Raw genomic sequence first — 22,348 nt, 5'->3', positions numbered from 1 at the left:
CTTCTCAGGGAGCGTTTGGTTGATTCCTTGCATCAAAAAAAAAAAAAAAAAAAAGCTACAACAGAGGGTCAGTCTTGCTATTTCTACTGTCCAAAGAGCCTCCTGCAGGGAACGCGCTCACAGAGAGGGGGTCGTGCGCAAACTCACACAGAGACAGAAACATCAAATCTATCTATAGCTCTTGGTGTAAAGGGATCCACAGCACCTCTCCTCAGGTTATTCCCCGAGTCCATTCCCTTGCCCGTCTCTCCGCCGGTCCACGCCACCCCGCAGGCCACCCAGCATCTCGGTGCCTGTCTCAGCATCTCCTCTGTCTCCCTGCATCTCTCCCAGCTTCTCTGGCTCTGCTCTCCCCCACCCACTTCTAGGCCTCTCCAGTCCCCCTCCCCGTGGGTCCCCCCTCCCCGGACTACAACCCCCAGGCGCCCCCAGCCCCGGGCGCTGCGCATGCCCCCTGCTCCCCGCCCCCTCCTGGTCCCCCCTCCCTCCCTTCCTCCTCACCTCCCTCCGCCCCCCTCCCCCGCGCTTCGGCTCCCGCATCCCTCCATCCAACCCTGTGCCGCAGCCGCATCGCCACCGCAGCCCAGGCAGAGCTGAGCCCGGCCCAGGCCCCTGTCCCTGCCCGGCCCTCGGCCCACTGCCCCCGCCCGCGTCCCCTCCCGCAGGTCCCTCTCGGCGGCTCCGGCGCCCCCCGGCGCCCCCAGACCCCCGGCCTCCAGCTCCGAGGTGGGAGGCGGAGAGCAGCAGCAGAGACAGGAGGACGAGGAGGAGGAGGAGGAGGAGCCGTCGCAGGATGAAGGATCGGACTCAGGAGCTGCGGAGTGTGAGCTTGGGGGTGGGGGGACGGGGGGCGGGACCCCAATATTTGGGGAGCGCGTGGGGATGGGGTGGGGGAGGTGCTGGGAGGTGGGGGCGAATGATGAAGACTGGAGGCTGGGAGCTGGGGCACCCCAGTATCTCCAGGCACCTGATGTCTCCAGTGAACCTGCATTTTGGGGACAGTGGCTAGAAGGGGTTGGAGGCCATTAAGACACGAGGGGGCAGGAGAGGTCTCAGGGCCCTGGACACCCCATGTTTCCAGGAGGGCCCTCTGAGTCTAACCTGGGGAAGGGAGAGAGTGAATGTCAGTAGAGGATTGGAGGGTACTGTCATCCTGGGAGCAGATTTGCTAAATTAGAAGGATTGGGGTGGTTATTGGGCCAGGCTGAGAGTGTAGCAGGACCCAGATTTAGGGGGTGCAAATGAGGAAGGACACAGGTTGGGACTGGATGCCAACACCTGGCAGTGAATGAAGTGTGTGTGTGTGTGTGTGTGTGCACTGGTGTGTTGCTCCTCGTGGGGAGGGGGCCCCTGTCAGAGACAGGGAAAGAAGGGTTGGCCCCAGGAGACTGCCAGAGGGCTAGGGCCTGAATCCGGGTGACCCCTCCGAGGTGGGAGAGGAAAGGAGGTTGCACGCATAGGGTCACAGAATTGGGTTGTGTGACATGGGCTGTGCTGTGCTGGGGGGAACTGGAGCATCTTGAGCAGTCAGGCCAGGCTGACATGGGCCCCCGGTCTGCAGGCCGGGAGAGGCCTGGCTCTAGGAGTCCAGCCAGGCAGGTAGTTAGTTGTGTTTGGGAGACCAGGGAAGCAGCTCTGGAGGCTGCAGAGGAAGCTTCTCTTTGGAAGGGTTGGGGAATGGGGCTTTTGGTGAGAATGGTTTGGGAGGCAGAGAAGATGCTGGGGCATTTAGGGAAATGACCTGGGTCCCAAGGAGGCAGAGCTGGCAATCTGCTATAAGATCCTGGCCTGTGGTGCTATGCTAATAAAGGTACTGGCTCAGGACAGTGGCCACTGTATCCTGATGTACTGGATCTATACCAAGAGACTGTCAATTGTTACCTCCGAGGTTATTATCCCATTTGGCAGATGAGGAAACTGAGGTTTGGATATAGGAAGGGACTTGCCCAAGGTCACCACGCACGTCTGGGGGGCAGGTGTAGGACTGGGATGTGGGTTTCCAGTCTGCCAAGTTGACAGAGGTCTCTGTTTTCCTGGCCTTTGAAGCAGAAGTTTTTGGGGGTAAAGAGCTCTGTTTTTGGAGAGCCCCCTAGATTAGGGGGCAGGGACCCAGCTTTCAGAGAGACACAAGCTTAGAGGCAGTGACTGCCGTTTATGGGGAGGGAATCAAAAGGTTTATTTCTTTTAAACTTTTACTGCATATACACTCAGGCATGAGGAAAATGTCAATAATGATAATCATCCACACTATCCTGAATGTTTTAGACATATTAAATCATTTTGATCCTCATAGCAACCCTATGAAGCTGGTACTAATATTATCTCATTGTACAGTAAGGAAACAAAGGCCCAGAGAGGTTAAGTCACTTGACCAAAGTCACATAGCTAGATTCAAACCCAGGTCGGCTGGATTCAGCATCCTTCCTCAAAACTCCCTTTTCCCTCATGGTGCAGTTTACAAAGCCCGTTATCATCATAATCTCCACCAACCTGGATAGGTAGGCGGCCTGAGAGACTTCCTCATTATTAGTTGGGGAAACTGAGGCCCAGAGAGTTAAATGACTTGTCCAAGGTCACACAACTAGCTCAATGGGAGGAATGCAGGTTTGAACACAAATCTCTTGCAGCCAAGTCTGTTCCTTGTCTCCAAAACCCAGAAAAATGCAAAGCGGTTGGGGTGAGGTGGTGGCAGAATTGTGGTATAATTATAGAGAAGGAGGGAAGAGGCTAAGACAGGTCTGGTGGAGGAGGTGGGGGTGGGGAGTGCTCCTCATTCCCTGGCTGAATGAGTCAGGGCCCCCAACCCCCAGGTGAGGGAACCTGGGGCTGGGTTGCTGGGGCCCAGGTTGGGGAGCTGGAATGGTGTGGGGTTGGGGGGTTGAGTGGATGCTGATGGCTCTGGTGTTAGTCACAGCTCTGGGAGACTGGAGATTTGGCAGGGTAGTGGGTGGGGCTCAGAAAGAAGCTGGCAGGATGCAAGGAAAAGAAAGATCTCCTCACAGACGCTGAGAGGCAGGAGAGACTGAATGGGCATTGGGAGCCCTTAAAAGAGGGTCTCTGAGATTCTGGAAAGGAATGTTAGCCTGAGGGCCTGATTGACTTTCTAGTGGTTCTTAGCATTCCCAAGGGGTTCTCCAGTCTGTTTAACATTCAGTGGTTGAAGTCCCATACTTGGGAGCCAGTGTTCTGGTTCAGATCCTAACTTTGCTCCTTGCTGTGTGACCTTGGGCAAGTTGCTTAACCTGTCTGATCCTCACTTTCTTCTTATATGAATTGGGATTAGAATAGTACCTGTTTCACAAGTTTGGCCTGCATAAAGTGTCTCGGAGGGGGCCTGGGGCAGAGCAGTGCTCTGTGGTTGCTTTTCCATAGACGACTTGTATATTCCTCTTGAGTACCATGTAAACCCCCTAAAATGGGCAGGATATGACCTCTAATTTATTTTGGAGTTAACTGAGAACCAGAGGGGAGAAAAATGATTTACCCAAGGTCACATAACTCCCTGTCAGAGCTGGGGTTGAACCAGAGTTTTCTTTTTCCAGTTCACCAAGCACTTTTGGTTGGAACTGGGAGGTGCTGGGCTGGATATGGATGGGGAGTTCCCAGATCCAAGGAGTAAGCTAGGGTGAGGCTCCAGAGGAGGAAAAGCAAGCAAGGGGGGTAGAGAAGAAAGGTAGTGGGGAGGAGAAGATAAGAGCGGGTACGTGCAGGGAAGTAGAGTGGGAAGCGAGACGGAGGAGGGTGTGGACAGACACCAAGAGAACCCCAGCAGTGAGTGGGTGTCCTCTAGAGGCCCCCAGCTTCTTTCTGCCTTTCAAACACACCAAATGTGTGTTAAGGGTCTCTGCACTTGTTTCCCCTGTGCAGAATGTTGTTCCCCCTGTCTAGAATGCTGTTCCCTCTGCCCAGAACACTGTTCCCTCTGGCCTGAGTGCCGTATCCCTTACGTTATAGTACAGTTGGCTCTTTTAGGGCTCAACTCAAATATCTCCCCAGAAAGGCCTTCCCTGACCACCCTATCTGAAGTCTTTCCCGTCCCTGTTTCTCTATATCTTCTTATTTATCTCCCTCCTGCTAGTTAGCACAATTGGAAATTATCTTGTCCATTTTTCATTGTCTCTCTCCCCCCAAACCCCGCCTCTGGAGTGTCAGCTCCTTGGAGGCAGGACCTTTCTGCCTGTCTTCTTTGCCACTGTATCTCCAGCAGCATCCAGAAGAGAACTTGGCACAAATCGTACCTATTTGTTAGATGAATGAATGAATGACTCAGTGAGGCAGGGAGATGGGGATGGGGGCAGGTGGGTCAGACAGGGAAGGTGGGGGAGAGAGGTCCGGGTGAGAGGGCTAGGCTGGACCATGGGAGGGCAGAAGGGAGGGAGGAATGAGCGGCCCCGGCCAGGGAGACAGATGGACAGAAGCAGGAGGGGGGCGTGGGCAGAGAGGCTGCTGTCTCTAGATCAAACGATGCTGAGGAGCATGGGTGAGCAGGGTGTGTTAGTATGCACAGGCACGCGTGTGTGTTTACACACACGCACGCACACACGCACACTCACAGGGGCCCTTGGTATCTCTGATGTAGAACATCTGGATTTGAGGGGTCTGAGGAGGCTTGGTTTGGATGCTCCCCCATTGCCAAGACAGTTCTAGAATGTGCTCCAGAGCTCAGCGCCAACTCCCTTAATCCTCCCAAGCACTCAAGCAGTTGGGGGGCAGTAAAGAGCAGAATGCCTGGGTCCAAATCTAGGCACTGCGACCCCATCAGCACCTGAGCGACTGAATAGTCTTGGGCAAGTTACTTAGTCTCTTTATCTCAGTTTCCTCATTTATCAAAAAGAAATAAGAATGGTATCTGCCTCACAGGGTGGTTATAAGGATTAAACAAGAAATGCAAAGCACTTGTAACCAGGCCCAACTCATGGTCATTGGTACTTTGTGTTATACAAGTATAAATTATTATATTCCTCATTCTGCCCATGAGGAAATGGAGACTTGAATTGTCCATCTGAGGCCACCATGAAGTGGACTGGGACACATTTGATCATCTTTGTCTAGTACTCTCATAGCCTGATTTCTTTTAGGCTTGCCTGATTTCTAGAAATGTGCTCATTGTTTATTAGAACTTGTTTAAATTTATTTTATCTTTAGAATAGCAGGTGGGCTGGAAGTGTAACTCAGTGGTAGAACACTTGCCTACAACAGCACAATTTTCTCACTGATATTAAATGTTACATTAGTGGTAGCAATGCAGAGGGCATTTATTGGTTGTCCAATGTCAAATATGTGAAATTAATCAAATTCTTTTTCTCTGTAACCAGTATGTACATACATGCATTAAAACGTGTCACACCAAAAAAGAAAAAAATAAAGATATATGCTCATTATTAAACAATGACACCTCAGAGCAAGGAGGGCTAGGATCACACAGCAAGTCAAGAAGAGGCTGGAAGACCTAGCTGCTGGGTTCTTCTTGCAGCCCTGGGCCCATTTTACGGATTTTCTGTCCTGGCCACAGGAGATCAAAAGTACTGAGGAAACAACAGAGAGGGCTCTTTGGGCCAGTGAGGAATAGAGGGACTGTCATCCTCAGAAGGATGGTTGGGGAAAAACCTGGGATTTGGCAGTCTCAGGTTTAAGGCCTTAATAATAAGGCTTTATTTTCCATGAAGCCTTAGGCAGGTAAGGTGAACTGAGACTGTTTCTTCTTCTGTAATGTGGAAGAGGCAGGGGGTAATAGCCAGCCCTCACCAAACACTTATTAATCTCTGTCTTGCAGCATTGGGCATTTTTCCCACGTTATCTCATTGCCCCTCCTGACCATCGTGTGGGTTGGACATTATTGCCTTCACCAAATGCAGATACTGGGACTGGGAAGGGAGAAGTCACATGGCCTTCTAGCTGGGGACCTGGGGCAAGCTCTTTAGCCCCCACTACCTCATTTTCCCTATTGATAAAAGGGCGCTATAATAATCTCTACTTCAGAGGACTGTTATAAACATTAAGTGGATAAATATATCAAGAGTGCCCAGCACATTGTAAAACACTGTTTCAGTGTTTGTCATAATTGTAATTATGTTGGCCAATGATCCTTACAGAGTTTTAATGAAGATTGAAAAAGATAACAAGAGTGTAAGACTTATACAGAAGTTACTGTCAAATGATAACATTTTGTTAGGTTTCAGGACGCAGAGACTTACTCAGAGTGGGCCTTAGCAGGAGCTGACCTGAGAGGAGAAAGAGCTGGTGACAGTCACTGAGAGTGGGGAACCAAATCTGGAGCCTTGGATGAGGTCTTGGGAGGAGGCAGGTCCTGGTCCTGTTTAGCCTGGTGCCCTTGGGCAAATCACTCTCCTTTTCTCCTCTGTGACTTCCTGTTCCCTCATCTGTGAAATGGGGATAATGATGTTTGCTCAGCTTTCTCACAGGGCTAGCTATGATGATGAGGATCAAAAGGGATTATGGGTGTAAAAGTGTTTGTAAATGCAGAGGAAGGATTATTAACTCTTAGCTCTCTTCATAATTATTATTCCAAATAAATCATATTTGTACCCTTCCACCTTTCTTCCTCTCTCAAGGGCAAGTAAACAGGTAGCCCAAGATACTCTAGGAAGAATCTAAGGGAAGTGGTTCTGAGAACAAGAAGAGAGAGTGAAATTAGACTTTAGGAAGGACTTCCTAAAGTTGGCATGGGAAAGGGAAAGACAGATCAGGAAAGTTCCAAGATACTAAGGCTAGTGAGGGTGTCCTGACCCCTGTGAGGTAGGGCGAAGGCTGAGTGAGTGTGCAGAAACAGAAGGGGCAGAGCAAGGCTCTTGGCTCTTAGGGGAAGGAGGCCTCATAGGGTAGTTGGGTTCTGAGGACTGAGATGTTAGAAACTATCATGGGAGACCAGCAGGTCCTCAGAGATAAGCCCCACATCCCAGAACCTCTCAGGGCCAATGTCTGTCTGGGGTGGAGGCTTGAGAAGCCACAAGTCCTATCAGGGTCCCCAAGATCCACCTGTGCCACTCCTCCTTCTGGGGACAGCTGTGGGCTGTGACAGAGGCACCCACCTCTCTAGGCAGATATTTGGTGTTGTCTTCAAATATCTGACATGTGTTCTGACTCAGTGTGGGCCTGGAGTCTGTGTGGAGAATCCCTCAAATTCTGTTGGGGCAAGACTTAGGCAGGAGACTGGGGCGGCTTTGGGGGCATCCAGTGGGAGGGCTCCTCTGGGCTGTGCAGGCTCTTTCCCATGCTGTCGGGGATCTGCCGATTCCAAGCTCTCTCAGCTGTCTGGATTGCATGGAGGTCCCATCTGGCCCTGTCTCGGTTCGATCTGAGCTGTCTGGGATCTGTCTGAGCCTAGCCTAGTTTGGTCTGAGCCTGTCTGGTTTCTGCGAGGGCCTGTCTGCATTCTACTCGGACCCTGTTAGCTCTTCTCTTTAGATTCCGTTTGGATCCTGTCTTGATTTCATTCAGGCTCCAAATGAACTTCTGTCCGAACTCTGGCTAGAGTTTTTCTAGAAATCAGGATGAACTCTGTCGAAATTTCCACTGGGGCTGATTAGGGCTCCAGACACAATTAAGCTTGATGGGTTCAGATTTTACCCTCAGACCTCTGTCCCAAGCAGAGAAGAGCTGGAGTCAGGAGTGGAGAGCCCTGGGGAGCCCTCCCTGTGCCCTTTGCCCAGCTCTAAATGAATGTGCAAACCCAAGGTTCAGAGAGGCTGGGAGAACAAACCTCCAGGGCCCTCCTCAATGTCCCCAGGGGCATGGCCCGAAGGTCTGTGTGTCCACGTGCAGCTTTGCTTAGGTCTGTGTGCGGGTGAGCTTCAACATGACAGCGTGTCTCCACGTGGGTGTCAGGGGCCTATTTCTGTGTGCACTTCTGTCTGTGTCACTGGTCTGTCTGTTGGTGGCGATGGTGGTGTGGGTGGGTGAATCCCTTTGTGTCTCTGAGCCCTGAGGGTGGAGGGCTGAGCAGCTGCAGGTTGCGACTGGGAAATCCAAGCCAGTGAGAGGAGGTGGGTGTGCAGTTGGAAGGGGTTGGATAAAAGAGAGTGAATACATGAAAAAGAGTAGGCTGAGGGGGGAGTGAGAGTGCTGGGGGGAGCTGCAGGGAACTAGGGAGGTCTGGGCGCTGCCTGCATCTCACCCAGCCTTCACTGGGCCTCACCATGCTTGGTGCCTGCTGCTAGCAATGAAGTGACCTTGCACAGGGGACATGGCTGGTCAGGTGGGGGCAGGGGGGAAATAGTAGCGGAGTCAAGTGAGGCCTGGGCAGGCCACTGCTGGGGATGTCAGGGACACTCAGGCTCCTGGGACACCATTCCAGAGTCCCTCTTGGATCCCAGAGCCAATTATTGCAAGGCTGACATTTAGCTGGTTGTTAAAATATTGAAATATGTTCATACTGATTGGTCAGTAGCAGCAGCCCTGAATACCATCCGCTTCCAGGTACCCATAAGGCCACATCCACCTGCCTTTTGCTAATTCCCTCCAAGGTGTCCTTTGAGTTATCAGCTACCCTGGTCTCCAGGACCTTATTCCACGAGGTATATCAGGTGCTCATTCCCCCTTTAGGTGCCCTTGCCATCTCCCCTACTTAGGACCCCTCCCAAGACCTCTTCTGAGCTTAGAATATCTATAAATGTGTCGTGGGAAGAGGGCCAGAGAGCCAGAGAGCCAGCCTGGGTGACCAAGATAGGGACAGCTCACAGATTCAGCCTTCCTTTTCCTTGCAGGCGAAAGACAGTGATGATGAGGAGGAGGTCGTCCACGTGGATCGGGACCACTTTATGGATGAGTTCTTTGAACAGGTGATGAGTCCCCAGTGGCCCCAGACCCAGAACCTGGCCCTTCGCCAGCCATTTTCTTTTCTCTGAGCACCGCCCCCCTTCTCTATTCTTCACTCTCATGGGCCTTTTATCAATCCGTCTGTGTCCGGCCTATTTCCTGCCCTGGCTGATTACCCTGGATCCCCTCATCTGGCCTAACAACTTGACTGGGTATCACCGATTTTTCTGCTCCAGGTGGAAGAGATCCGAGGCTGCATTGAGAAACTGTCGGAAGATGTAGAGCAGGTGAAAAAACAGCACAGTGCCATCCTGGCCGCCCCCAACCCAGATGAGAGTGAGTGCCGTCACCAGGTGTCAGTGGTAGGGGGAGGGCCTGGGGTCCCACCCAGACTTCTCACTTACCCTCCTCACCCTCCCCTCAGAGACCAAACAGGAACTGGAGGACCTCACTGCAGACATCAAGAAGACGGCCAACAAGGTTCGGTCCAAGTTGAAAGGTGAGGAATGCAGTCCCGTTACTAGGGGGAAAAAAAAAAAAAGAACTCTGTCTTCCATTGGACAAAACTGGCCTTTTCTAAGGAATGTCCACAGACTTCCAGGAGCTAGATTCCTGAATGGTGAGAAAGCACCCAAGCCTGGTTTGGCCCACTTGATCCAGATTCTTTGGAGAAAAACACTTGAGAGGAAAATAAGGGAGAGGAAAGTTTCTGTTTAAATTGCATCTGAGCTCTGCATAAAGGTCCATCGGAAAAATGGAATCTTCCAAGCGGCTTTGGTGTTGTTAAGTCCTCATTCCTCCTGAACAGGTCCCTAGCTTAGCACTGAGCACCCAGGAGGTGGGCTCAGCAAATGCTTCTGAATTGGTATCCTCGGCTCAGGACAGATTGGACTGTGTGGCTGACATCAGGGGCTGGCAAGCTTTCAGGAGGGACTTGCCAAATGCTCATGTATTCACTCTAATTTAAGGACTTGGGTGCTGGTAATAACCACCTTCTCCCAAAGCACTGTGGGTTGGGAACCTCCTTGTCTGCTGGTGCCAGGGGAATAGCAGTGGTACCGGGATGGTAATTTGTGTGCTCATAGTAATTCAGCTTCAGAAATATTTGCCAAGCACCTCTAATGTCTCAGGCTTTGGGGAAAGGGACTTTACGAGATGTCTGGCCTGACAGTGCTGACCTTGGTCCCGGGGACAGAAACGCCAAGTCCTCCCGGACTCAAGGGAGGCCATATGTAAATCTCTGGTGCTTGATTCATAAAATCAAGCCCTTTGCACTCGGGTGAGTGTGCTGGAATGGAAAATGCCCTAACCGAGGGTCACATTAAGAGCCAAGCCAGGCAGAGGGAATCCAGCTTCCACTCTAACTCACTCTTGTCAAGTTCCTCCCTCTCAGCTTGCTCATGGGTATACTAAGAGAAATTACACCATTTTCAAAACTGCCTTCTTTTTCTTTCCTTTTCTCTTTTTAGCATAAAAATCTTTTTTTTTTTTCCTAATGAAATCTTACAAAAACCCCTCAACATGTGAAACATATAAAAGATTGCTCTACCTGAATTGGCTCTACCTTCAGTCTCTGCAATAGCCCCTGAGGTTCCTTCTCAAGAGCTCAGTTCCTCTTGGATCGTAGCTTAAAACCCCTGAGCTCAATGATTTCTTTGTGCTCATTGAGCTCCGACCTTGAATGCTCTTCAGAAGACCCGGAGGAGAGCTGTGTGATTCAGGGTTCATGAATAGACCCAGAAATAAGAGAGGCAGTGGTTTAAGAAGCTGACCCTCCATATCTCCAGAAAAAAAGAGAAGATTCTCATCTCCTCCAATCTCTTGTTGTTGACATGAACTGAGGCCCTAAGTGTGACCTTGAAAGAGCTGTTTCATCCCTTTGACTCATTTTCTGGTTTGAAGCATGAGCTGGTATCATTGAACCCCCAGGATGATTGTAAAAAAAAAAATCAGTGACCTACAGTAAAAGACCCCTCCATCCCAACTTGGCTCCAACCCTAAAGCTGACAACAGGGCCCCAAGCTGGGACAGCAGATTCCAGTATCCCTGGATATGTGTTCCTGTGATTTTCCTGAATCAGCTGGGCTAGAACTGTCACTCAGTCACTGTGCCTGCTGTTGCTGGCAGGGGATCCTTGGGGTGTCATCCAGCCCCATACCTTCCTTGCTGCCAGCAAAACAGAGAAGTGATGTTCTCAGGAATGGCCTGGAGGCCCTGTGAGGTCTGAGAAGGCCTGGTGATTCATTCCTGCTGCATTTTCTGATCTTACTAAAGTAGATCTTACCGCAGGCTCCTTTTTTAAAAATCTGAATGATAGTGTCAGGAGTGCATGATCCAGAAGCAGGAATCCCAGTTAATCTGTGCGCTTTCCCAGAACATTCTTTAGAAGTGGAAACTCCCAGGACAGGGATCACCTCGAAGAGCAGGGGGAGGGCTGTTTTTCTGTTGAAGCATCCATCTGTTTGCCCTAGAATTCTTCAAGGAAAGGGTGGCAGCTAGAACCCCACCTACCTGGAAGTGTCTGCCTTCTACCAAAAAATCACAGGGGACCCAGATGTGGTGGCTTGCCCAGCTACTTAGGAAGCTGAGGCAGGAGGGATAGCTTGAGCCCCGAAGTTCCAACTTAATGAAACATTGTCTCAAAACCAAAACAATAGCTGGGCAAGGTGGCACATGCCTGGAATCCCAGAAGCTGGAGAGGCTGAGACAGGAGGTTCTCAAAGCAAGCCTTAGGAACTTAGCCAGGCCCTAAGCGACTCAGTGAGACCCTAAGCAACTCAGAGAGACCCTGTCTCTCAATAAAATAGGAACAAGGGCTGAGGATGTGGCTCTGTGGTAAAGTGCCCCTGGGCTCACTCCCCAGTACCAAAAAAACAAACAAACAAACAAAACACCCCAATGAAAAGAACTAAAACCACAGGGTATGTTTCTGCCCCTGTCTAGCCCCCCTTCTAATTGGTGACCTTTTGACCCTCAACTTTCCAATCTACTTGCCTTCTGGAACCCCATAAACACCTGTGCGTTTTGCTGGCCTGCCCCTCACCCTGGATTCTCTACTGCCCGCCCTCGCCATGGGCATGACACGTCTTCCCAGGCCTGGAGCCTGCTCCCTGGTGTCGGTGTCGACCCTTCATAAACCGGGGACCCACATGCCCCAGGTTTCCTGTGCCTCACTGCGTGCTCTCTCTCTCAGCGATCGAGCAAAGCATCGAACAAGAGGAGGGACTGAACCGTTCCTCCGCGGACCTGCGCATCCGCAAGACTCAGGTAGGAGGCAGTGGCCCAGCTGGGGCGGCACCTGGATCTGGCTCGAGAGGCGACCTAGCTGGAGCTGGGCCGGTTGGGTGCTGGAGGTCCAGAGCCGACCAGAGGCGCGGGGTGTGGCCAAGGGATTGGGCGGGGTTATAGAGGTGGGCGTAACCCAGCCACTTTTGGGGGTCACCCGCTGGTTTAGGGTGGAGATACCCCTGGGGGAATAAGGGACTGGATTTGTGAGGCATTAGGGTTGAGGCCCAAGTTGAAGAGAGACCCGTAAACTAATTGAGGCCATTCCCCGCCTCAAACGTCCACTTGCTGCTTCTCTCTGGGCTCCCTGACTCCTGGTGTCTGTACCCCCACACCCACCCCAGCACTCTACGCTCTCCCGGAAGTTCGTGGAGGTAATGACCGAATATAACGCGACCCAGTCCAAGTATCGGGACCGCTGCAAGGACCGGATCCAGCGACAGCTGGAGATCAGTGCGTGTGCCCTTTGCCCCATACTTCCCGCGGCTGCCCAAGCGCCCTTCCAGGCCCTTCCTCTCTGTGGAGGGGGGCGCCTGACCCAAGCTGGCTGGGAGGGTGGACTCCCGGGTCCCTGCCCCATTCCCACCACTTCAGGGCCCCTGACAGGCCCAGTCCCTGAGCAAATAATAGTCGGTTCTCCGCACAGCCGGCAGGACCACGACCAATGAAGAACTGGAAGACATGCTGGAGAGCGGGAAACTGGCCATCTTCACGGATGATGTGAGCCCCCGGGTGGGGGCGGAGTCTGTTTTTGGAAATCCTTTGCCTCTCCTCCCCAAGTTCAGGTTGGACCTAGGTCCTAAGTCCACCCTGGAATAACTAACTAGCAGTGGGCAGACTGGACGAGGAACTGGGGAATTCCGTGGGGGCAGGGCAGGAAGGCATCCCCATAAAATTGGCAAACAATAGCGTGCCAGGCATTGCTGTAAGCACTTTACACATTTACATTTACTAACTCATTTCATCCTCTCCACAACTCTCAGGGGGGCCTAGATGAGGAAAACCAGCTCAGAAAGATTTGACTCCACCGTCTAGTATGAGAGTCAGGACTCTCCACTACTCAGATCTACTACATGCTCCCCACCTGAAGCATGTCATTCACCATATGGTGCATTTGTGAACATTTTGAAGATTTTTAAAACATAAGTTTTAGTTTTGCTTAAGTTTTGCACACTGCCCTTTCCTTGTTTTATATGTGACCGATTGAGCTTTCCCCTAACCGCAATTCTTTCTCCTTATGGATTTTTTTCCTGGCCTACCCAGTCCTATTTTTGCTTCTGAAGGCGAATGGTCTGAGTAATGGTTCTCTACCAGCTTTAAAGTATGCACTGTGATTGTCTTAATAGTTTTCAGTAAGTTATTATTTGGATAATTGGTCTTTGTTGAATTTACTTTGGGCAAATTGATTGTGGGCCATTTAGCTCCTTCTCTCCAAACACCTGCAGCCAGGCCATCTGTCTGTCTGTATGAGAATGGAGGAAACCTGGCGGACAGTTCCAAGGGGGTCATTTCAATGGACAAGAGCTGACCCTGCCAACTGGCCCACCATCATTACAATAGAAACCCATCATTATAAAGCAGGGTGGTCAGGACCTGAGTTGAGGGCTGTGGAGGACTTCCTGGGCGAGGTGATATTAAGCAGTTTCTCAAGAAGCAAGGAGATTTTGGACAGGGGGAAATAGGCAAAGAGAACAATCTGGAAAAAAGAAAAAAAAAAAGCAAAAAAACAGGAAGAGGAGACAATTTACCAAACAGCTACTGGATGATTTTGATTCTTATAGGATGAGCAAGAGTGTGTGCTAAAAGGGAGAATGGGCCTTGACTACCAAAGTAAAGGTGTGTAGCTTGACTTTAGAGAAAAGAAGTAGCCTTTCTCATACAGATATACTGATTTTTTTTTAAAGAAAGATTTATGTTTTATTTATTTAGTGGTGCTCTAGAGGCGACCTAGCTTCAGCTGGGCGGGTTGAGTGCTGGAGGTCCAGAGCCAACCAGAGGCACGGGGCGTGGCCAAGGGATTGGGCGGGGTTATCATCTTTCCCGTAGCATGCATGAAGCCCTGGGTTCAAGGCTTCATGCATGCTACGCAAACACTCTACCACTGAGCCACGTCCCATCCCCTGATATACTACATATTAACTCACTCAATTTTCACAACAGCCTAGTGAGGCGGGCACTGTTAGATCCATGTTTTCTAATTTTTTGGGGGGAAAACCAAGGCCCAGAGAGGTTAAATTTACCCAAGGTTACAGCTAGTAAATGACATTCAGTTTTGAACCTAGACTCTCTGGCTGCTGAATCGAAGCTCTTACAGGGGCAAAGGGTAATTGCATTTCTTCCCTAACTCCCATGGTCCTAGATCAAAATGGACTCGCAGATGACAAAGCAGGCACTGAACGAGATTGAGACGAGGCACAATGAGATCATCAAACTGGAAACCAGCATCCGCGAGCTGCACGACATGTTCGTGGATATGGCCATGCTTGTGGAAAGCCAGGTACTGGCTCTGCCATGCCACCCCAGGAGCTGCCCTGGTCCCCAAGGTTCTGTCTCCCAGCCCAGCCCCCATTTCTCCCTGTGCACACTTCCTCTGTCTGCAGGGGGAGATGATTGACCGCATCGAGTACAACGTGGAACATTCCGTGGACTATGTGGAGCGAGCTGTGTCCGACACCAAGAAAGCTGTGAAATATCAGAGCAAGGCGCGGAGGGTGAGCCAGGGCAGGTGGCCTGATGGGGGCAGGGAGACCAGGAGCCTGGTGGGTGGGGCTGGGCTCAGGCCAAGGCTGAGCTGAGTGTTGTAATCGGGTGAGAGGCCTTATCTCTGGCTCTGACCTCTTCCTATTTCTGTTTTTTCTCCCCTTTTCCCTTTCACCCTCCTCCCCCATCTTCTCCCCCATCTGTCTGTTGGTTTGTCTCCTTCTCTATCACTCTGTTTCTGTCTTTCACTCTTTCTCTCATCTTTCTACCTGCAGAAGAAAATCATGATCATCATTTGCTGTGTGGTGCTGGGGGTGGTCTTGGCGTCATCCATTGGGGGGACGCTGGGATTGTAGGCCCCTCACCCCTCTCTCTCCCAGACCCTTCCCCCACCACATTGGGAGCAATACCCCCACCACCCCTTTCACTCCATTCCCTGCTCCGAGCTCACCCCAGAACAGACCCAGGCAACCCCACTCCCTCCTCCACCCACGGCAGACCCTGGAGTTCCTGGGCCTCACCCTGCCATGGACCACCCCCTGCCCCCGCACGTAGATAGCAGCAGGCGTGATCACACATGCACACCAACATGCATGCCGCCGGCACATGCTCGAGACGTGTGGACACCCCAGCGTGTGTGTACATGTGTAGATGTGTAGATGCACCGAATCACCCCTCTTGCCCCCACCTTGAGTCTGTGTGTGGTCTGAGCTTCCCCTTCACCTGGGTTGTTGTGTAGACTGTTCCTGAGTACAACATAGCAGCCCACCACACCCTGGTTTGTCTTCAGTGAATAGGTGTGTGTGTGTGTGTGTGTGGCCACAGATTTGTAGACACACAGTTTGTGTACATGGAATTTTGTGTTTGAGTGTTTGAACCTAATGCAACAGCAATTCCTCCACTGACACCTCCTCCCCCGTCTGCTACAAATGAGGCGGGTAGTGTGTGTGTGTGCAGATGTTCTACATTCTCAAAGGATTCAGGGAGGCCCAGAGACACATGGGCCATGGCAGACACTCCACGTAATTAGAACAAACCCTCCTGGCTTAGATACCCCAGGGGCTGCTGTGTGCCCTAGGGAGGGTGTGTGTGTGTGTGTGTGTGTGTGTGTGTGTGTGTGTTGTGGGCTTTGGAGATCCCCAGAGGTGAATGGAAGTATATACTTGTAAATGACCTAGCTTGGCCTACATAGACACGCATTTTCCCCAATAGGTGATAGGAGGTACGTGTGTATGCGTGTGCATACATCTGTCTTGTCTGAAGTATTGATAAGTTTTCTTAGAGCCCTCCACATCATGGACTGGACACCTTTTTGGGTAGGTACAGATATCTATATTTCTATGCTACCTGGAATACAGTGTGTGAGGGTGTGTGTGTGTGTGTGTGTGTGTGTGTGTGTGCGCATGCATGTCTGTTTAGGGGCTTTCTACATAGTGTGTTTCTGTCCCCTGTGTACACACACAAACACTTGTTTGTTTTTAAGGACATGTGCCCTATTCCGGTTTGTTTATCCAGATTTATTTGTCCCCCTCCCTCTCTGCAGAGCTGCTGACCAATGTGGCTGCACACACTGCTATACCCACATTGCCCTGCCCAACCTCAGGGCCCCTGTGCACACATACCCAAATCCTTATCTTTCTCTGTGTCTCTGCCCAGGGACAGGCCTGAATCTGTGACACCTCAATGTACTCACACATACCAAGGCTGAGGAGGTCCCAGGAAGGTAGCCACACCCAGGCACAACATGTATACTGGGGCACCCATGCATGCTGATGTTGGCATGGTGTCCCTTCAGGTCTGTACCCATTTTTACACAAATACCTACCAGAAAGACATTTGTAGGGATGTTACTGATGAGGTGAGATGTCAAGAGCTGCCCTCAGTCAGATGGAAAATCAGGGCATTGACCCTTCCTGCCTCTTCCACACTCCCCTTGAACCTGGGAGAAGCATTTGTCCTCACTATCCTATTCTATGCTCTGGGCTCTTCCATAGGAAACTTGGGTTTGGGCAACTGTTGATTTCAGATTTACTAGAGTGGCCAGTGTGTGTTAAGTCCTGGGCCCCATCCTCTAGACACCTCTCCTGCTGAAATATTATCAATGGCCATTCCCCACACCAGGGGTGAGATTGAGGGATGTAGACTTGGTTTTCTGATGGTGAGAAAAGGGTTAATTTCTTCTTTGTGGTGTAGATAGCATATGCATAGTTGGTGGGTTTTGTATTTGGTGATAGTAGAGGGTAGATGGGGGAAAGGACTGTGTTGGAAACCCACCCCCTCCCAATGGCCCAGGAACAAATAGGCTGAACATACAAAGTACATGAATCTGCCCTGCCCTGGGGTGGGGCATACCTGTGTACTAGCTGAAGGACACTGGTTTATGTGTGTAGACTGCAGGTTACCACATCATGCAAAGTGTGTATGTTTGCGTGTTTGTATGAGAGCCCATGCAAATGTGACCTCCCAGAACACATCCTTCCCAGCGCCCCCCCCCCAACTCAGACAGCCAACCTCTTCCCTACCTCACTGTTTAGGTTCTGCCCATCCTGGGTGTGTCTGTGTCAATATGGCCACATGTATGTAAACTCCAGATCAGCTGTCCTGAGGAAGGGAGCTTGCTTGTCCATTCCCAGAATGCCCTTCTACAGGACAGGAAGTCTGCCCGGAGTCTGACTGCAGCCCTCCTGCTCCCATCCCAGGCTTCTATGGAGATGTCAGAGCTGATCCCAGCATCCAGCCCCCTTCTTCCTTCCTGCTTCCCAGCCAGGACCCCCTTTCAGCCCAGGTGTTTCCAGAAGCCCCACAGCTTTGAAGTTCACCAGAAGGGTGGAGCTGAAGCTGGAGTGCTGCTCCTGCCTCTTTGATTAGCATTAGGCTCACAGCTGCCCATCTCTGGGCCTCAGGTGGACCAGGGGATCCCTGAGGTTCTGCTGTGCCCTAGCTTTCTAAAAGTCCCACACATTATATGATAGGTTTGCTTGTTGGCTGCTGTCTATGTGTGTCCGAGTGTTGTCTAGGGGTTGGAATTTTTTGCATGTTCTCAGACAAGTGTGTGCTGCCCACACTCCATGCATCTACAGCCATCAAGCCATGTGCCCCGTGGGTGGTCCCAGGCCTGGCCAGGGCTCAGTGCTTTCCCTCCCTTATTCCCCATCCTGGCCTCTCATGAAGCACACTGCGTGTTCATCCCATGTGCCCATGGGTCGTCGCACGCTCATGCCACGCCTTGAGCGTGTACACATGATGTGTTCTATGCATTTACCCTGCCCCCCCCAGCCCGCCCCGCAGAGGACAAGATGGGTGGCCCCCGGCTCCCTTCTCTCGCACCTGCCCCCTGCCCGCTGTGCAGCTGTGTGCGTTGGCGTGTGTTTCTGTGTCGCTGGCGTGTCACGTGATGTAGCTGTGTTTGCTGACATGAGCCCCTACCCCCTTCTCTGTTTCTCCGTTGGTTTCTAGAGCTCTCTCCCTTCCCTCTCTAGAGGGGACAGGACTCTTGGGGCCTGGTTGGGGGCCCAGAGCCAGGCTACCCTCTCCTGTTAGCCCTCAGTCTCATTTCTCTCTATTGGTGACCAAGTTGCAAATGGATAAAATACAGGAAATTCTACCCCCCCAGCCCTGCATGTCCTGTCCCCAGAGCCCCCCAACCCCCCTCCTGGGCCGGGTCGGGCCCCGTGGGACGGGAGAAATAGCAACCAATCCAACAGCGGGCGTGCTGTGTGCTCACTTCCTTCTGTCCCCACATGGGACTGGCGCCGTGGGGAGGGGAAACTTGTTGGGGTAGTGGGTGGCAGAGTTGCTGGACAGACTGATGACACAGGCTTGGAAAAGGATTTTAATACAGGGCTTGGCAAGGTACAGCATTACTGAGACATCCTCAGGCAGAGAGCTAATAATATTGCAGGATCTCAATTTGGGAGGAGGGATAAGAAGTGAAAAAACTGATTTTTCTCAGCTTTCATTGAGGGGAATTAAGAATATGTCTAAAGGTGATATATTATTTTAAATAATGGGAAGATAATGCCCTGAGGACAAAGGTGGAGGGAGAAACCAGAGAAGTCTCTTCAATCTGAACCTAGTCCAGAGGCACTTGGGTGTCAGTCTTTAGAACCTTGGCCACTTCGTGCTTGAGAATCAGAAGTGGGATGGCATAGTGAGAACATCTGGAAATCAGTTTTTTGCTAAACATCCAGCAGGCCTGGGTTGAGAATGAAGAAAACCCTGCCCTGAAACTTGGAACCAAGCATAAGAACACAACCCAGACTCAAGAGTTTGTGGCCATAAAATGTGGAGGGTTCTGGGACAGCTAGATGGCACCAGAGCTTCCAGCTCTGGAATCCAGCCATTCCATCCCATCCAGTATGTGAGGGCTCGAGACCTGGGTGGATATGCCATGATGGCCCCCAGGACCCAGCCCCACCATCACTGGGCTGTACCCTCCATGGCCTGCACCCAGAGAATGGTGCGGGTTCTGCTGTCCTCCCATGAGAACAGGGGCTCATAGCCAAAATGGCGCTGTGCCTTGTTGGTGCTGACAGTGAAGGTAGTGTTGGCCACAGCCAGTGTGTAGGGGTTCAGCAGGGGTGCATAGAGAAGCAGTGGGCGCAGCAACCATTGCAGCAGGGCATTGAGGGCAGCTAGAAGCACTAGCAGCCAGTAGGGCAGCAGTGGGCGGGTGCCCACCAGACGCAATCCGCAGGGGCCCAGGAACTCCATGTTGAAGTCTTCATAGCTCTTATAGGGTGACTTGTCATAGCAGAAGTACACTTGGCCACCTAAGAGTGCTGCCCGCTGCTCCAGCTCCCGGGCCACCAGCACATGCATCCAGGCCACATTGCCTGCCAGTGAGGGGAAGTGGCTATGCCTCCAAGGGCTCTTGCAATCACGTAAGATGCTGCTTTTCTGGACCAGCTTATGCACAAGCCACCCCTTATTTGGACCCATTTAGATGCTGCCCATCTCTCTACCACAGCCTGGGAAATGGCTGCTTTTTCCCCAGATCCTGAGGCCACTGCTCTCTTGGGTTGGTCTGTGTACATGCTACCCCTCTCTTTCCTGGGGAACTGCTGCTTCCATGCCTGCAGTCTTCTCAGCCTATAGCTTTTTATGTCAGCATTCCCTAATAGCAGGGATACTGTTTCCTTTGCGGTCCATGCAGACAATGCCTACATAATCATCATCTACCTGCGCCTGTGAACAGACCATCCTTTTCCAGTCAGAGCACAGACTGCCCCTCCCAGAACCACATGGGTCCCACCCACTTTCAAAGCGGGTCCTCCTGCCCTGTTCTTGGCCTCCCCCTGCTTAGTCCCGTCCTTACCCACATAGACCCGACCATGCTCCACAGAGGCTGGGATGGCCCGGAAGAGCCGACCCCCAAGGCGCAGACCCTGGCGGTAGAAATCCCTCATGATCTGATGGCCTTCACCATAGATACCGGTGGGACGCAGGGCACAAGTCACCAGAGGCAGCCCCCCGCGGACCTGATGGCAAAAGCCAAATGACAAACACTGTTAGGACCTGGGACCTAGCAGCTTCCCCTTTGTACTAGCCTCCTCAGGCTAGAGATAGGAGGCCCACAGGGCAGAATGCAAAGCAGCCTGCAAGTCAGGCTGTGCTGGCCTGGCTGCACCCCCAATGCCCATCTCTGTCTCTTGGCTTACCTTCCTTCCATTGGCCTCCAGGACCAGGCGCTCAGCTAGGGCTTTGCTGCAAGGATAGGGATGCTTGTGTACTGCCTCATATGGGGTGTCCTCATTGCCCCTAGTGAGGGTAAAAGGAAGACTCAATGCTTAAGGAAGTGGGCTCTTTAAGTAATGGGGGAATCTTAGCTCACCTGTAAAAGGGGTGTCCTTTGATGTTAGGTCCCACAACTTCCATGCTGCTTGTGTACACCAGGAACTGAGTTCCAGTCTGTACACAAGCCTCGATCACATTCTGCGTGCCTGGGGAGGAAGAAGATGGATCTAAGCTGAGGCTTCCTTCCTCTTTGCATCTTTCCCCTGCCCACCCCAGGTCCAGGGAGAACCAGAACAGGTGGAGTGAGGATGGACAGGATGAACAATGATCACACAGGGGCAGGGCTTTCAATAGTATAGGTTGTCACATGAGAATCAAAGGAGGTCAAGATCAAATGGGGTGGGAGAACAGAGAGGTAAGATCAAGCCATGTGCCAGGGAGTGTCCTATGCAAGATTAGAGTACGTGGGGAGCACCTCACCCTGCACGTTGACCTTGTGGATGGTCTCTGGACTGGCCCTCCCAAATACATCCACCAGCCCAGCTGTATGGATGACCACATGGGCTCCAGCCACAGCTGCTGCCACCTCCTGGGCCTGCGTCACATCCCCCTGGATGGCAGTCACCTGCACGGGCCCTGGTGGAAAAGCCAGGGAGGCCAGAGGCAATGTCAGATTCGAGGTCATCAGCCAGCTGCTTGGTTAGGCCTACACCCTTGGGAGCCACATGTTCCAAGTGACTCATTCATCCCATCCGTGTGGACCAAACAGCATAGCAGGCATCATCTTTTCCACCAAGCAGGGGAGTATCCTGGTTTGGGAGGGAATGGTGGAGACCATACCCTCTTCAAGACAACCTCCCCTTGTAGTCACCTGTCTTCAGCTCTTCTATCCAGGGACTCAGGTGCAGGTCAAAGATCCGCAGCTCCCGGAGCCTTGGCTCCCGCTCCAGCAGCATTCGTACCACATGCTCCCCCAGGAAGCCACAGCCACCTGTGACCAGGTACACCAGCTTCGGGGCCTGTGCAGATTCTGCCATGCCCAGCTGTGGGGAGAAACCTTGGCTCACCTGAGTTGCCTGCTGCTACCTGCCCCGGTTACTCATTACTCTTAGAAGGGGCCTGGCACCCTAGTGAACCAGAGCTCCATGACAGAGGGTGGGGAGGCAGAGCTGCTCCTGGAGGCTGCAGTGGTGGGGGCAGCAGCCAGGCTACCTGCCCTCTGATCCTGTTAACTGCTGAATTACTAAAAGAGTAGGGGCCTGGGGCACAGAAAGGGTAGGGATTGAGGTGGATGGGGAGAAGTTTGGGGACAAAAAAGAAGGGTGGGGAGACAGGGCATTGTGGGAAGAGGAGGAAAGGAGAAAGTATAGGAAGGTGGGAAAGGCCAGGACCAAGGGAAGGGCTCAAACCAGGGAAAGGCTGCCTGAACCCTGGTATCACCTCTGCCTACCTGCAGCCACTGTCCCAGGGCGCCCAAACTGGCCACCGGGGAGGCGGTCTCCTGGGCTGGCTGGCCAGCCACACACCGTCTTCCTTCCGCTCGCTTCTCCTCCCTCCTGGCCTATTCCAGGAACGGAGGCTAGCCCAGCCTCCAACTCCTCTGCCCCTCACTCTCTTGCCACAGGGTGCCACCTGGTGGTCACTCAGCACTCCACCGGCATCTGGTTACAGCGGAGTACTTGGGGAGAGGATGGTCAAGCCAGAACCCGCTGGGTGGGTGCTGAGGGATTTGGGGGCCCATAGGATCAAAGCAGCAGGGTGACCTCATTTCCACTGCATGACCTCAGTCCTTCCCTCCTGCTGTATCTCCCAGGATCCCAGAGGCCCAGCAGCAGCTGTGGTTCTGGGAAGG

At 52.2% G+C, this 22,348-nt stretch overlaps 2 protein-coding genes across 6 annotated transcripts; one reads left to right on the top strand and one right to left on the bottom strand.

The window, feature by feature from the left end:
- Window positions 1-784: 784 nt before the first annotated feature.
- Window positions 785-22,264, top strand: Stx1b (syntaxin 1B). 4 transcript variants are annotated; one of them, XM_076840087.2, is made up of 10 exons: window positions 785-823; window positions 8,724-8,798; window positions 9,012-9,111; window positions 9,200-9,274; window positions 11,969-12,042; window positions 12,405-12,513; window positions 12,707-12,780; window positions 14,420-14,557; window positions 14,661-14,771; window positions 22,121-22,264. In XM_076840087.2, exons 1-10 carry the CDS (start codon window positions 794-796, stop codon window positions 22,256-22,258), a joined length of 924 nt encoding a protein of 307 aa, XP_076696202.2. In that variant the 5' UTR covers window positions 785-793; the 3' UTR covers window positions 22,259-22,264. The 4 variants fall into 4 exon arrangements, with proteins under 4 accessions (XP_076696202.2, XP_076696205.1, XP_076696203.2 ...); XM_076840090.2 differs by lacking the exon at window positions 22,121-22,264 and adding an exon at window positions 15,036-15,120; XM_076840088.2 differs by lacking the exon at window positions 785-823 and adding an exon at window positions 7,811-7,834.
- Hsd3b7 (hydroxy-delta-5-steroid dehydrogenase, 3 beta- and steroid delta-isomerase 7) lies at window positions 18,580-22,201 on the bottom strand. 2 transcript variants are annotated; one of them, XM_076840086.2, is made up of 7 exons: window positions 21,947-22,201; window positions 21,368-21,539; window positions 20,977-21,132; window positions 20,594-20,702; window positions 20,421-20,466; window positions 20,078-20,240; window positions 18,580-19,595 (listed from the first exon to the last, which is right to left on the bottom strand). In XM_076840086.2, the coding sequence occupies exons 2-7, from the start codon at window positions 21,531-21,533 to the stop codon at window positions 19,180-19,182; spliced, it is 1,056 nt and encodes a 351-aa protein (XP_076696201.1). In that variant the 5' UTR covers window positions 21,534-21,539; window positions 21,947-22,201; the 3' UTR covers window positions 18,580-19,179. The 2 variants fall into 2 exon arrangements, with proteins under 2 accessions (XP_076696201.1, XP_076696200.1); XM_076840085.2 differs by having other exon boundaries at window positions 20,421-20,520; window positions 21,947-22,199.
- Window positions 22,265-22,348: the final 84 nt, after the last annotated feature.

The sequence above is a fragment of the Callospermophilus lateralis genome, chromosome 19 (genome assembly GCF_048772815.1).
Source record: "Callospermophilus lateralis isolate mCalLat2 chromosome 19, mCalLat2.hap1, whole genome shotgun sequence".
NCBI lineage: Eukaryota > Metazoa > Chordata > Mammalia > Rodentia > Sciuridae > Callospermophilus > Callospermophilus lateralis.
The sequence above is the reverse complement of the archived record's forward strand: the minus strand, read 5'-3'. Positions and strand labels throughout refer to the sequence as shown.

Bases quoted from the DNA above. Each gene is read 5' to 3' on its own strand.
- Stx1b (XM_076840087.2), top strand. From the start codon at position 794: ATGAAGGATCGGACTCAGGAGCTGCGGAGT. The intron at 8,799-9,011 runs GTGATGAGTCCC...TTTCTGCTCCAG, and splicing joins TGGATGAGTTCTTTGAACAG to GTGGAAGAGATCCGAGGCTG. The intron at 12,043-12,404 runs GTAGGAGGCAGT...CACCCACCCCAG, and splicing joins TGCGCATCCGCAAGACTCAG to CACTCTACGCTCTCCCGGAA.
- Hsd3b7 (XM_076840085.2), bottom strand. From the start codon at position 21,533: ATGGCAGAATCTGCACAGGCCCCGAAGCTGGTGTACCTGGTCACAGGT. The intron at 20,703-20,976 runs GTGAGGTGCTCC...CTTCCTCCCCAG, and splicing joins CCACAAGGTCAACGTGCAGG to GCACGCAGAATGTGATCGAG. The intron at 19,596-20,077 runs GTAAGGACGGGA...CCTCACTGGCAG, and splicing joins GCATGGTCGGGTCTATGTGG to GCAATGTGGCCTGGATGCAT.